The sequence below is a fragment of the Bacillus rossius genome, chromosome 6, assembly GCF_032445375.1.
Source record: "Bacillus rossius redtenbacheri isolate Brsri chromosome 6, Brsri_v3, whole genome shotgun sequence".
Taxonomy (NCBI): domain Eukaryota; kingdom Metazoa; phylum Arthropoda; class Insecta; order Phasmatodea; family Bacillidae; genus Bacillus; species Bacillus rossius.
The window spans coordinates 14,177,595-14,193,448 of NC_086334.1; the positions used below are offsets into that span (position 1 = coordinate 14,177,595).

At 43.1% G+C, this 15,854-nt stretch overlaps 1 protein-coding gene across 4 annotated transcripts in view; it reads left to right on the plus strand.

The window, feature by feature from the left end:
• LOC134532667 (17-beta-hydroxysteroid dehydrogenase type 6-like) overlaps positions 1 to 15,854 on the plus strand; it is a 45,745-nt gene extending 29,891 nt beyond the window's left edge. For 3 of the 4 annotated variants that reach the window (XM_063369351.1, XM_063369350.1, XM_063369349.1), the window contains 8 exons: positions 3,841 to 3,947; positions 4,669 to 4,895; positions 8,087 to 8,299; positions 9,320 to 9,502; positions 11,651 to 11,789; positions 12,560 to 12,671; positions 14,320 to 14,415; positions 15,445 to 15,854. In XM_063369351.1, the coding sequence (XP_063225421.1) occupies positions 4,679 to 4,895; positions 8,087 to 8,299; positions 9,320 to 9,502; positions 11,651 to 11,789; positions 12,560 to 12,671; positions 14,320 to 14,415; positions 15,445 to 15,579 (1,095 nt within the window). In that variant the 5' untranslated portion in view covers positions 3,841 to 3,947; positions 4,669 to 4,678 and the 3' untranslated portion in view covers positions 15,580 to 15,854. The remainder of the gene's footprint in view (positions 1 to 3,840; positions 3,948 to 4,668; positions 4,896 to 8,086; positions 8,300 to 9,319; positions 9,503 to 11,650; positions 11,790 to 12,559; positions 12,672 to 14,319; positions 14,416 to 15,444) is intronic. The other variant, XM_063369353.1, reaches the window with a different exon arrangement.

Below are 15,854 nucleotides of genomic sequence, written 5' to 3' on the forward strand. Positions count from 1 at the left end.
TCTCGCACTTCAACGATCAGTCGGACAACCTTGGCGCGGATCGCGACGTGAAACACGCTTGGTTACGTTCTCCTTCCCCGACGGAGTACTAGCCGCGACCACCAAGGCCGACGGGGTTCGAACCTGGATCAGGGAACGTGGTTGGACTTGACCTCCCCCCCCCCTCCATCGTTATAGGTATGTATTATGTCATCGCTCCAGCTCATGGCAAGGTTAACGGTTCAGACACCAGGGAAATACTATTATAAGATACTAAAAAAACTATATATTATTAAGACTGCAAAATCAGCGAGTTTAAATTCGTTACATGAATTTTATTTTTTACAGTAAGTTGAGGTGAGAGTAGGACTCATTGTAGAAACCTCCTTCCCCCAAACCCCAAATATAATGCTGGCCACGGCACTGTCTCATCGCTTCAACCTTCTGCCATCTCTAATGATCTCAGTTATCGAGACGTTAACCCCCAGCTCATTCATTTATTCGTTCATCCATCCTTTTCGGATAATATTCCCCCCCCCCCAGTTTGTAAAGCTGTTAATAACACACATTTATAATTATACTTGCCAAACGTGATTTCATGTCTCCAGAGAAACAACAGGAGGGAGAATCACAGTAGAACGGTACATGACTTGAACTTTCATTTGTTTATAGCGAGTTTCGTCGCCCTACGCGGGATATTTTAATAGGGTTATACGTCGCAGGGTCATGCACAGAGGCTTAGGGCGACGGTACCTCCAACTCTTCTTAGGATTTCTTTAAGGAGCCCGTCTAGTCTGAGGTGTATTTGGGTTAGTGGGACGGGATGCTAATTGCGACGCTAGCTGGTGCTTATAGCGCATATTTGTGGATTGGCGCGCAGTCTTCTCGTCGTTGTTGTTTTAGTGGTGACCACAACATTGTAAGGCGGATGCATGAAGATTAAAGGTGGACTGTGAGTCCCTTGAGGACTTTCAAGAATCTGTACCTGGTGTCCCATGCTGAAAACACGTTTTGACGTGACAAAGTCTAATAAATCGATGAACGCCGGCTGTACGCACAAAAAAGTGTCCCGTTGTGCACACTGTTCCGCTACGCTGTGTTCAGTTACGCACATTGTTCCGTTACGCTGTGTCCCGTTACGCTCATTGTAAGCTTGCGCCTCATATATCTCTCTTCCACTCGACTGTTTATAAAGTGAAGTGAAAAGTTTATGTGGTTTTCATTGTATTACAACAACAATTTCGGCAATAAAGATTAATTATTCTTGCATTTTAAAAATATGATTACTAGTATAATTTCAAGTATTTATTCTTTTATTATTAAAATAAAAATTATTCAATTATATTCATAAAGTATGCAATCATTTCATCAATGTTTTTTTTTTTTTTTTAGCCCTTTACACTATTCTAGAAATACGATGAAATCAAAATACGGAAACAGAACTACTTAACCACCCTTGGCATATTTTTAAATGCTTTTCCCAAACAGACCCCACTCGGATATCCCGAGCAGTGGTTCTATCCTGAAGCTGTGCACGTTCTGCGCGTGCCGTGTACCGTGCTTAGCCGTGCGTGTGCCCCACTTGCGTGACATGCACACAGAGCGGGCTTCCAACAGACATCATAGGTAGAGACCGGAAAAATTCGCGGATACATTCGGCGATAAGCTAGAAGTCAAATACATATACCTTTTAGAGGATTTTGCTATTGGCTTACTGTTCATCTGGACGAATCTCAACCAATTATAAACCTCCAACCAAAGAAGGATCGAATCACAGACAAACCAGCTGAGACGACTTACAAGTCAGCAGCCAATGGACTGGCGTTGTTTGGCCGAGTGTACAAGGAAATGTGCAGTCTATCCTGAAGGCCATTGAAACCGCGAATTTTTCCGGTCTCTAATCATAGGAGATGCATACGCTAATTTCATTTGATCGAGAATCGGAGGCGGTTGGGAATGAATCTGTGCTGAGAGACTGAGGAACCCGCTCCGGCATCGACACCGACTCCCTGGTACCCAAGTCCCAAAATCAGGTTGCTAGCGCTCTGGCCAGATAATCTTTAATTTTTAGCCACCCCCGTCATTTTTCCAGTTCCCCCAAAACAATATATATATATACATACAGGATGTGACTCTTTCTGGGGGGCTTAACTACGCGTTTCCGGCAACATGTTTATTTGCAAAAATGGTTGCAAATAATAAGAGCTTTCTACCCTCAAGCGTTGTAACATGAATTTTGATACACCCTGTGTGTGTATATATATACACCCTGTATATATATATATATACACACACACGAATTCAAGCTCATTTACTATTAGTTTTATGTCTCTCACATCGCAACACAATAAATAGCCTGACACCCCAGTCACCCTCCCCCCTCCACCTTACAGATGAGGTCAATCAACCTGCAACAGGTTGTGTGTTTCTCTTACGGGAATATTACACGGTTAATTCACTGTGTTTTAAATTGTAGGATTCGACATGTTTTTTTGAAACTCAAATCATTACCGTACGTTAAAAAAAAATATATATTTTTTTCCCCGTCCCTCAATTTTTTTGTCCTATTTTTTATTTCGCAACTCAAATTCTCCCGGCAAACGACTGGTTGGCCCCTTCGTAAATCGAGGCCAGCTGGTACACTTTCAGCTAACCAGCAGATAACCTTAGTGAAGACCCCACACTTCGGCACTGATTGGCACCTATTCCGATCTGTCACTCTCAACCGGGGACCCCACAATCAGGCCTGTTGAGGCAACAGACCTGATCACTTTGTGACTGCACTTGACCCGATGATGGGAGACAAGAAGAACTGGTATGAAGATAACCTGGAAGCTCCAAAGAATTCTTCTGAAGGAAATTGGACAGAGAGTCGCAGTTTGTTGATATATGTGACCATGGACAAGACACTAGACCCAAAGAATCTTTTCCAACCTGCTGAAAGACCACATGGGCCAGCGGGCCAGCTAGCTTCTCCGCTGACTGATCACTGGGGGGGTGGCTTTCGATGCGATTGTTGGTAACTTTGAGCTTGCTGTGTTCGGGTGGTCGTCTTGTTCCGGTACACCGGGCAAGCTCGGTGCCCCGAAAAAAATTCGGGCACCGACTTAGTGCTCGCAAATTTGACTCGAGCAGGGGAGTTGGGGTCGAACCCACGACCCTCGCCGCATGACCGCAATTTGTCAGTGACTCCTGACCACTGAGGACCTTGTTTTTTCTCTCTCTCTCCTTAGACGGTTAAGGTGGAGTCACGACAAACACGACACGCTCAGCAACCAGCGAAACACAAGGTACAACGTAAACGAAATTTCGTTTTACGTTCGTGTACACTTTTAAATTTGTAGTGTGCCTTCAACTGTTTATTACGTTCATTTTCATTTTTAGCATAGCTAACAAGAGAAATTATTTTCCATCCCTTATCATCATATCTATAGCTTGCTTCCTTTTATTTATAAATAAACTTAATCTCACTTTTTGCAATAGAGAATAAATGGTACAGTGTTATGCACTCCAACTGTCAACAGGAAATAAAAGGGCCTACACTGTTTGTAGTGCATTCTATACTGCATTTTATGGACGCTTCCTGGAATGGGAAGATTTGCCGACAGCCAAAATTAGAGTTGGTCGTGTTAATGTTGTAGTGGTATTACTTCTGTCGTGCTGGAACGCTGGTACGACGCCTACTCGGATTGGTCGTGCCATGACCGTCGTGACATTTCGACTCCATCTTTAGAACTAAATGGTTGAAAATGCAAACGTGCGCACAACTCTGCGACGACCGACGGCAGTTGGGACTCAGGTCTCTCGTGAAGTTTTGGGGTGGACCTTCAACTGTAAACAAAATGATTTTTTTTTTTCCAGACGGTGCAACGTGAGTTAAGGACGTGAAGGCTCGAAGGAACGAGGTTCAACACAACGACAGGCAGACATTTCGTAGTGGTGCCACTTGTGAAGTGTCGCTCGATCTGGTAAGGAGGGTAGCTGACTCTAGACGATGGAGCCATGGAAAATGATCAGAATAAATGTGGTGTGCGGTGGTAAAGAATGGGGTTCAGTGATGGAAAAATAAGTGAATGTTTTTGCAGTTGCTGGTGTTTATCGTTTACTTAGTGATGGGACACACAATATATATATAACCTGCCGACCAATAAAAAAAATTTGTTCGTGAATAATGTTTTTACAACATTAAACGAGTTTGGATGCTATACTCTCGCCTTTAATGTTTTAATTGGTGATATTAGGATCTTGACTCTTAAAGTATTTTTAAGATTGGTATGCATTTTCTCCTTTAAAATATTTTTAGTTATTCTAATAAACGTTTTGTACGTGGCCACATTTTAAATACTATCAAATTCCAATATTGTCGTTGACAGTAATAAACATATAAAGTATTTTGTGTGTAATATGTAAGTTTAAAAATGTTTCCAATGTTTCTGTATACGAATGAAAAATTGTTCTAAAAAATTTAACACTATTATTTCATTTTTTATTTTTATTTTTGCATCCATAACTCTCTAAAGAAATCAGGGATTCATGGCTAAACTAAGACTGGTGTAGATTTTTTTACTGTTGTTACATATTATTTAACCTAGGTTATCTAGTTAATATGTAACATTACCTATGAATAAAATAACACTTTCAATAAATAGCCTTAGTACTTGTGAAATGTAGCGAAGTATTTTTTTGCAGGTGAAATTAAATGAAGCACTTCATATTCTGTTTACTCTTGGCATTCCTCGCCACTGCAACATTTTCGAAAATATTATGTGCTAGCACCAGAATATATGGTTTCATTTTCGATGCTGGCATATTTATAATATCTGCAACGACAGCACACATTTTGATAACGATCGCCAGACATTTCATGCCCAAGAAAAATATTCAAGATCTAGATAAAAAAGCAGTTTTTATAACAGGTAAGCAGTAGGATCCACTTGGTTATACTTTTTCTTATTGAACTCGCAACATTAAAATAACAAAAGTTCAGTAGGAAAAAATAATTTATATATAAAGTTTTCCTTAACTTTAGACCGCTTTTAACCATAAGCTTGTCCTCGTTTCCACTATTATTCACGTACGTTTATTTATAATTTGGGAAGAGATAGTAATAGATTAAATATAAAAAAGGTACTTAAAATTAACGTTGATGCAAGTATTAGGCAATGTGTAATATTTAATTTATATCTTAATTTAATCATATACAAAAGATTTTAAAAATTAACTAAGACTATGAGAGATTCTGCAAAAACGGAATAATACTTTGATTATATTGATATTTATACCAAAAGCAAAACTTCTGGGAATAAAAATAGCTGAATTCTAGTGAAGACAAAAAGAAGTGAAAAACTAAACAAGCACGTACAGATATTTTGCGTACCTTTTTTAATAACGCAGATGCCGACATAAAAACGTTCACACTTTCATGGCTGTATAAAGTTAATGCTTGGCCAGAGTGTCAGTTGACGCTTGGCCAGAGTGTAGTTGACAGGTGGCCAGAGTGTGGTTGACGGGTGGCCAGAGTGTATTTGACGGGTGGCCAGAGTGTGGTTGACGGGTGGCCAGAGTGTCAGTTGACGATTGGCCAGAGTGTCAGTTGACGCTTGGCCAGAGTGTAGTTGACGCTTGGCCAGAGTGTAGTTGACAGGTGGCCAGAGTGTGGTTGACGGGTGGCCAGAGTGTAGTTGACGGGTGGCCAGAGTGTGGTTGACGGGTGGCCAGAGTGTCAGTTGACGCTTGGCCAGAGTGTAGTTGACGCTTGGCCAGAGTGTAGTTGACAGGTGGCCAGAGTGTGGTTGACGGGTGGCCAGAGTGTAGTTGACAGATGGCCAGAGTGTGGTTGACGGGTGGCCAGAGTGTAGTTGACGGGTGGCCAGAGTGTGGTTGACGGGTGGCCAGAGTGTCAGTTGACGATTGGCCAGAGTGTCAGTTGACGCTTGGCCAGAGTGTAGTTGAGGCTTGACCAGAGTGTAGTTGATGGGTGGCTAGAGTGTAGTTGACGGGTGGCCAGAGTGTAGTTGATGCTTGGCCAGAGTGTAGTTGACGGGTGGCCAGAGTGTTGTTGACGGGTGGCCAGAGTGTAGTTGATGGTTGGCCAGAGTGTTGTTGGCGGGTGACCAGAGTGTAGTTGACGGGTGCCCAGAGTGTAGTTGACGGGTGGCCAGAGTGTAGTTGACGGGTGTCAGAGTGTAGTAGACGGGTGGCCAGAGTGTAGTAGACGGGTGGCCAGAGTGTAGTAGACGGGTGGCCAGAGTGTGGTTGACGGGTGGCCAGAGTGTCAGTTGACGATTGCCCAGAGTGTCAGTTGACGCTTGGCCAGAGTGTAGTTGACGCTTGGCCAGAGTGTAGTTGACGGGTGGCCAGAGTGTAGTCGACGGTTGGCCAGAGTGTAGTTGACGGGTGAGCAGAGTGTAGTTGACGGGTGCCCAGAGTGTAGTTGACGGGTGGCCAGAGTGTAGTTGACGGGTGGCCAGAGTGTAGTTGACGGGTGTCAGAGTGTAGTCGACGGTTGGCCAGGGTGTAGTTGACGGGTGAGCAGAGTGTAGTTGACGGGTGGCCAGAGTGTAGTTGACGGGTGGCCAGAGTGTAGTTGACGGGTTGCCAGAGTGTGTTTGACGGGTGGCCAGAGTGTCAGTTGACGATTGGCCAGAGTGTCAGTTGACGCTTGGCCAGAGTGTAGTTGACGCTTGGCCAGAGTGTAGTTGATGGGTGGCTAGAGTGTAGTTGACGGGTGGCCAGAGTGTAGTTGATGCTTGGCCAGAGTGTAGTTGACGGGTGGCCAGAGTGTTGTTGACGGGTGGCCAGAGTGTAGTTGATGGTTGGCCAGAGTGTTGTTGGCGGGTGACCAGAGTGTAGTCGACGGTTGGCCAGAGTGTAGTTGACGGGTGAGCAGAGTGTAGTTGACAGGTGCCCAGAGTGTAGTTGACGGGTGGCCAGAGTGTAGTTGACGGGTGCCCAGAGTGTAGTTGACGCTTGGCCAGAGTGTAGTTGATGGGTGGCTAGAGTGTAGTTGATGGGTGACCAGAGTGTCAGTTGACGCTTGGCCAGAGTGTAGTTGACGCGTGGCCAGAGTGTAGTTGATGCTTGGCCAGAGTGTAGTTGACGGGTGGCCAGAGTGTTGTTGACGGGTGGCCAGAGTGTAGTTGATGGTTGGCCAGAGTGTTGTTGGCGGGTGACCAGAGTGTAGTCGACGGTTGGCCAGAGTGTAGTTGACGGGTGAGCAGAGTGTAGTTGACAGGTGCCCAGAGTGTAGTTGACGGGTGGCCAGAGTGTAGTTGACGGGTGCCCAGAGTGTAGTTGACGCTTGGCCAGAGTGTAGTTGATGGGTGGCTAGAGTGTAGTTGACGGGTGACCAGAGTGTCAGTTGACGCTTGGCCAGAGTGTAGTTGACGCTTGGCCAGAGTGTAGTTGATGGGTGGCTAGAGTGTAGTTGACGGGTGACCAGAGTGTCAGTTGACGCTTGGCCAGAGTGTAGTTGACGCGTGGCCAGAGTGTAGTTGATGCTTGGCCAGAGTGTAGTTGACGGGTGGCCAGAGTGTAGTCGACGTTTGGCCAGAGTGTAGTTGACGGGTGCCCAGAGTGTAGTTGACGGGTGGCCAGAGTGTAGTTGACGGGTGGCCAGAGTGTAGTTGACGGGTGTCAGAGTGTAGTTGACGGGTGGCCAGAGTGTAGTTGACGGGTGGCCAGAGTGTAGTTGACGGGTGGCCAGAGTGTAGTTGATGGGTGGCTAGAGTGTAGTTGACGGGTGACCAGAGTGTAGTTGATGGGTGGCCAGAGTGTAGTTGACGCGTGGCCAGAGTGTAGTTGATGCTTGGCCAGAGTGTAGTTGACGGGTGGCCAGAGTGTAGTCGACGGTTGGCCAGAGTGTAGTTAACGGGTGAGCAGAGTGTAGTTGACGGGTTCCCAGAGTGTAGTTGACGCTTGGCCAGAGTGTAGTTGATGGGTGGCTAGAGTGTAGTTGACGGGTGGCCAGAGTGTAGTTGACGGGTGGCCAGAGTGTAGTTGACGGGTGGCCAGAGTGTAGTTGATGGGTGGCTAGAGTGTAGTTGACGGGTGGCCAGAGTGTAGTTGACGGGCGGCCAGAGTGACGGGGAGCGGCGTGTGCTTGCAGGATGCGACTCGGGGTTCGGCCACATGTGCGCCAAGCGCCTGGACGCGCTGGGAGTGACGGTGTACGCCGGCTGCTTGTTCCCTGAGGGCGCCGGCGCCGCGCAGCTCAAGGCCGCCGCCTCCAGCCGCCTCCACATCGTGCCGCTGGACGTCACCAGGGACGAGGACGTGCGCAAGGCCGTCGAATACGTCAAGCAAACCATCGGCGACAAAAGTGAGTTTGTAGTTTCCTTCGCCTTAATATACCAACTGCCTATAAAGTGCCGTGTAAGGAAAGCTTAATATATGATACCCCATAAGTGGTACCTAATTTTTTAACATTCATACTACTAAAAAGTGTACTTATAGCTACTTTAAAATTACATTATATATATATATTAAGTTCTAGGTTCCCGTAGGACATTTTAAAGCTCCCCTGTCAATCTGGAATCTCAAATATTCCTGGTTAGATCACACAAGCGGTAATTTCTGTTTTGTCTTTCCACCTTCATGTCGCGTAGAGATATGGCGAGCCTTAGCAGAATCACCTCGCATTCCGGCTTCCACTACCGAGTCGTTATTTTGTCTTTAGTTTATCAGTTCTAACCTTTAGGAACTTTTCTTTCGACTTACATTTCATTTTATGTAACCAATAATCTTAAGTGAAATAAAAATGATTGATTTAATACTGACCTTATTTCCACAATTTTATACTGTCAGTTGACTTTAAGTGCTTGTAAATTAGTTTTTTTTGTAAGATGCTATTATATTGTTTATCTTTAACATATCTTTCGATTTGATTTTAATTTAACAATTGGAAACATTTTTCTTATAAATGTTGTTTGCACTTTTCAAAACATTTATTTTCAAACACATTGAATCTAGGCATCAAAATATAATTTAACTAGGGCCATGCAGATTTCGCGAAAAGATTTCGAGACTAGATGAAAGTTAAAACACCGTAGCATCGTCTGTGTTTCGTGATTGGGCGAGTTTCTCCCGGGTACACATCGATTGTAACAACACCAATCACAGTGATTCAGTGCGGGAACAAATGCGTACTTAGTCGGTCGTTCAAACAAGGCAACGACTTCTCTCGCGGACGGCCGCCAATCACAAGGAAGAAACCACAGGTGCGGGCATACCTTGTTGCAGTCTGATAGGCGTTCAGATCTTTTTCGCGAAAAAAAATGCCTGCCCCTACATCATTTGAAACCTTGTTTGTCCGTGTTATGTCACTGACTTTCTCCCCCAGAATTCTGGTGCGTGCTGAACAACGCTGGGATCCTGTCCGACCTGCTGCTGGAGCACAACTCCATGGACGCCGTGCGCAAGGTCATGGAGGTGAATGCCCTCGGCACGGTGAGCGTCACGCAGAGCTTCTTGCCCCTGCTGGGAGACGAGTCTGGTCGCGTCGTCTGCGTCGTCAGCATCTTCGGTTGGTGGCGCCCCTGCGTACTTTCCTTGGGGAGAAGCCTCAGATGCACATCAAGCTCTGTACCTGCCCGAACACGCCCGAATATTCACCTGCGGCCAACCTCGGGATTCGTTTTATTTTTTGTGCAGGAAAAATAAAATTCAAATATTAAAAGTGGTTGGTTAGGTTAGCTACATTTAAAACACTTTAAACTCTATGGACGGTTAGTTAGGTTAGTATAGCTACATTAAAATAAACAGAGAAATGTAAATTAATATAAATAAACCCGAGGTTGCCCGAAGGTGAATATTCGGGCGTGTTCGGGCAGGGACAGAACTTGATGTACATCTTAGGCTTCCCTTTCCTTGGGTGGTCACCAACTTACTGTATGCTATAACTTTTTTATGTAATGCAGCACAAATTCTGCTTCCTTACGGCACAAATTATCTTTAATATAGCACTAATATTTGACAAATTTTGAACTTGAAATTCAAATTTGTGGTCGCCAGCTGTCAACAATTTGCTTCAAACATATCTAGGGCTATAAATTTTTTGTTTACGTTGCGATAATCTCGAAATTTTGGCTTCTGGCAGAAAAAAATTGAGCACTAACTCGTGACATGAAATTCAGTTCAAAAAATTGATATTTTCCTTTGTTGGTCGCCAACTTGACGTCAAGTTGGCTACCAACTTACTATATGCTGTAACTTTTTACGTAACGCAGCACAAATTCGGTTTTATACGACACGAATTAGCACAAATTGAGCACTAATTTTTGACAAATTTTGACCTTGAAATTCCAATGTGTGGTCGCCAACTTGACACACGTCCTCTGCACTGCACTCACTTCCCAAAGTGGCCATTGCATGGCTTGCGTTCACACGAGGACGTTGATTGCATACCTGATTCATTCGAGCAACTTGTGCGTGCGTCATGTGTTTTTGGTGTGACACGAAGTTCACTTGGACAGAGTGCATGAACCAAGTCTCAACGCGTCCTTAGGTTGTCATTGGAGAATATTAGGGGCGATGCAGTGAGGACGAATCGTTGATGGAATAACTGGGTACACAGGAAAAAAAATTCTGTACTTTTACAAAAGATCGCTTTGGAAACCAGTTGCCAAAATAAAATGTTTGTAACACTACAATAAAGGTGTTGTAACTTTGTACAACACATTGCTGTAATTATTTTTGCATATGTGAAATACGTTTTTCGGCGTAATGCTGAGCATTTATTACGAAAATTGAAACATACTGTTATATTTTAATTTATGTTTCATTCAAGCTTAATTTTTTTAAAAAACAAGGAAAAGATAATAGAATATTCGACAATTTGACATTATTTTCTTTTATTATGCTTATTATGTGCCCAGTTAACACTGGAAAAGCGTTCAGGAAACGGTTTACAAATATTTTTTAACTATTGGAGGTACCAGTACAGGGATGGCGAAGCTTTACTGGTGAACGTGACATTTTTTTAATGACAAAAATAATAATGTGGCTATGACGTGCCATCAAAGTACATATCTTGACTTAGTGATGATAATAACAATGGATAAAAATAAAACTAGATGCCATTAACTAAAAAACTCATTGTTTTCATTTCAAATTTGTACAGCAAAATAAATGTTTACTATTTTATGTTTATAAAAATTAAATAAAAGTTTGGTGTGATTTCTACTGTTGCAAATTAGATGCTAGATATCTTATATTGGGCTCGTACTTTGTTACTTTTAGCAGAATGCAAGCTGAACTGTTTCCAGAACATACATTTATAGCATTGATTAGTCATGCCTAGAGACCTGCAAAATTCGCGGTTTCGATGGCCTTCAGGATGGATTGCACATTCTCCTGTACACTGGGCAAATAACGCAAGTTCATTTGGTTGTAGACTTGTAAGTCGTCTCAGCTGGTTAGTCTGTTATTCGATCCTTCTTTACTTGAGGGTTTATAATTGGTTGAGATTCACCAAGATGAACAGTGAGCCAATAGCAAAATTATCTAAGAGGTATATGTGTTTGAATTCTAGCCTATCACCGAATGAATCCGCGAATTTTGCAGGTCTCTAGTCATGCCATATGTAAACACAGCGAGCCTAGCGCCCCGCGCGGCCGTAGCTTTGCACGACGTACTTGCGGTCTGCACGGCGTTTGTTTGTCCTCCGTCGCAGGGCGCGTGGCGATCCCGTTCTGCGTGCCCTACTGCATGTCCAAGCACGCCGCGCTGGCCTACGTCCAAGGGCTGAGGCGCGAGCTGCAGCTGACCTCCAGCGGGGTCACTGTCCACGGCATAGAGCCCAGCGTGTACAGGTGTGTGGCGGGGAGGAGGAGGACACTTGCACACTAGCATACTTGCACACTTGTACACTAGCATACTTGCACTCTTGTATACTAGCATACTTTACACTTGCACCCTTGTACACTAGCATACTTGCACACTTGCATACTTGTACACTAGCATACTTGCACACTTGCATACTTGCACACTTGCACCCTTGCGTTCTTGCTCAATAGCATACTTGCGTGCTTGAACACTTGCATGCTTGCATACTTGCACACTTGTACACTAGCACACTTGCATACTTACACACTTGTACACTAGAATACTTGCACACTTGTATACTTGCGTGCTTGTGAACTTGCATGCTTGCAAACATGCATACTTTACACTTGCACTCTTGCATACTTGCTCAATAGCATAAATTTAGCGCTGGCATACTCGCATTTTTTTATCTGCGACCTCAACCTAAGTGAATCATGTGTCCTATACCTAATAATATAATAAACAATAAGTATCACTTCTGTCGCGCGTGGACTCCACGTGATTATCTCACGTAACGGCACTGTAGTTGGGATCGCTATGATCGCCAGGTGAGTCTGCAGAGATATGCAATCATTCCCCGCAGTATGGAGGTGAAAACCTCGATCCGAAATACAGTCATGCACCCGGAAAGAAAATTTTCCACAAGTGAAAAACCTCAGCCCAGACGGGAATTTGGCCACACAAGCCAAAAAAAAAAAAAAAAAGGCAGTTTACTTTTAAGTGCAAGAGTTTTAAATGTTTATAATTTTATTTGCAGAACACCGTTGAGCGACAGCGAAATACGTATCGCCCAAATAAAAAAGCAGCTTGCAGGAAGCCCCGAGGACATCCAGAAGAAAGTAAATGAACTATACATTGAGAAATACAAGGTGAATACAGGTCACTGGAAAAATAAATTCTCCGTAATGTATTATGTTTAAGTATTCTGATCCAGCCAATTATGCTTCAGAGGCCGCGGTGCTCGGGTGGAGACCAACCTATGTGGCTCAGACGGTGCACGTGTCCTGGGTTCGAGTCTCGGTTAAAGCATGGGGATGAAATTGTATCTTAGGAACTCACAAAACACTTGTCAGCATCACTGAAATGGTCAAAATACAAATTAATGATGTCACAAATTAGTCATTGAAAGGAGGAAGTTTGACTTGTGTACTAATATCTTCTCTATCTTCTAAATAGTATAAAAACAAAGTGTCTATCCGCGGCTGTCTGTTCGCTTAATTCTAAACTACACAATGTATTGTGATCCAGTTTTGACCATCATTTACAGAATTCCTTCCACAAAATTTGTGTGTATAATACATTCATACTAAATTTAAATATAGTATAGAAATCTCGATTATTTGTAATCAAGTCGTAAATGATGCTAACATGACTGCTATATTAAATTAATACTACATATTTGTAAGTCTTAAAAAAGGCCTACAGAGAAGTCCGCGATAGTATATGTCTATCTTCTAAATAAAGCGCTGGCTCAAACTTTCCATACCTATTGCAGGAATACATTTGAGCGTTTAGTGCTTTTCACATGGACAACTATATTTCGCGTGAGTTCCAAACAAAATCTGTGTGTGTTATCACATGATAAAAAAGCTGTCAACATTACTTACAAATAAATTCTTTAGTTATGAGTAGCATGTATTAGTATGTATATGATTTTGGAAAACCCCTCGGACACTCCCGATAACTTGATACTTATTATAATTTTTAATTTGATTTGATACAATTTGATTGGGATCCCAACCGGTACCAATGACTCTTCCCCTCCCCCTCGCTCACCCAAATTCCTGAAAACTCCTCCGTAAGTCCTTCCCAACTCTATTTTCCTTTCAAGCCTATTCGACCCCCTCCCCCTTTTTTTTCTTGTCCTCACCAGGAATACTTGCTTTCCTTTTTCCGTTCGTCTCCACTCTCTGGGTCTTCCACTCATGATCCTTCTCCCTCTTATGTACTCAGTCATTAAATCAAGCTGACGCCACATTAGTGGCTCATGTCCTTGCGATGCCGGGGCGAGGCCACTTGTTGGCAGGAAAGAATTTCCAACGAGCCAATCATGAAATAAAGTGGTCAGATCACGTCTGTCCCATCAAGGCGGCACGAGCTAGATTCCCGGCGGGGTCGAACCCAGGACTTTTCGCGGGGGGGGGGGGGAGGGGAAGGAAGCGTGGCGGATGTTGCCGCGAGACGATGGGTTTTCTCGGGGTACTCCCGTTTCTACCACCCATTCATCATGTCAATGCTCCAGTAGGTTATCATCACCTTTCACCGTCTCTTATAACCTCTACAGTATTATTAAATTACCTTTTATATATTTAAGGTAGTAAAACCAATAAAAATATATTTTTTTAAAATTATTTTTTTTTTTTCAAATTTGTTTGCAAATTGTTTTGTGTTCAAACAAATTACAACTACTGGTTGTAATCTATAATTTATAGTTCGTTTAACAATGTACTTTGATGTGTTTTTCCATTAAAAATTATTTAACAAAAAATCTAAATGCAAGGTTTTGTTTATTTTTAGCTATTCTACAGGAGGGCAGTCAAATTTACATCGAATCCTAATGAGAATGAAGTCGTGGACTGCATGATCGATGCTGCAATAGGCTCAACACCGAAGGTAAAAAATTCGCTATATTTTTTTCAATGTTTTCCCAAGCTTTTAAATACGTCATGGAAAGTATCTGTGTCTTGTAATATTATTTTTGTGTGTATGTAAATAAAGAAGTCAAAATGCAAATTTTGGCTATTATGCATTTGGTTTACACCACAGTATGCTTGTAGATCCTTATCAGTGCTAGTCTGTATTGACATAAGATTGCCGTCAATGGATCTCAAATCACTGAAAAGCATTCTAAACCACAATTTGTTTTCCGTAGGGTGGCCAGTTCTTCTTTATTTTTTATGAAAATAATTATATTTGCAATATTTTTTCCAACCATTAAAATATTTTAAATTTACTAACAATTACCAATGTACTATTCTGATATTTTTGTATTCACATGCTAGGAATTTTGGATCGAAAGGAGATGTTTTTCCACATCCAAAAAAATGTTTTTAAAGTATTAATTATAATGTTAACGGCAAAACTTTCATAATAATGTACACCTAGATTCACAGACTTATTCTAAACATTTCACCATACAATTCAATGTTATGTTTCATGGTATTTCACTATGCGTTTCGTTTGTTTTGCAAAAAAAAAATTATTTTAAGATGGGAATATCTCATTTAGAAGAGTTGCTACTGATATGTTAAAAGCTAATGTAATGTGGAATGCTAAACGAACTACTATACAAATGTGTACTTCAGTCGATGAATCATTGAACATAAAAGCAGGGCCGCAACTAGAAGGGGGGGGGGGGGGCAAGCGGGGCATACGTCACGGGCGCAAACCTGTGGGGGCGCCGAAATCGCTTGCATTGTAATTCCTACTACAACTGGTAACTGGTAAAAGGCTTTTGCATGGAAGTAACAGTAGCACAGAAACTGATACATGTAGGTATGGAAAATGCTTAAATAGCACCTTTTTTTTTCGAGGGAGGGAGTGCAAAAAAAAGAGGGGGGGGGGGGCGCATGAATCCATTCATGCCCCGGGTGCCAGAGACTCTAGTTGCGGCCCTGCATAAAAGCGCATCTCTGTTTGCAGCCGTGCTATAGGCCCAACGTGAGGTGCCTCGTGGAAGGCTGGCTGTTGAAGTGGATCCCTACGGCGGTGGTCGATTGGGCGCTGACGACAGCGGCGCGCATATTGGCGAGCGACCTTCTGGACACCCGGTCGTGAGACGAAGACAGCTTACTGGCTTGCTCTCGTCACTCTCAGGATAAAGTAGCTTGACTTCTGGGTTGTAGCCGTGTCCTTGGCGAATAGTTCACCGACGTTTTTTGGTCGACATCGCAGTCGCCAAGGTCACGGCTACAACCCAGAAGCCAAGCTACTTTAGATAATGGCCGTGAAAGCCTGCGAACATTATTACTTTCATGATAAGTGTACTTCATAATAAAACGAGAAGGTAATGTCTGAGAAAATGGCATTACTTTAACTGATGTATTATCAAT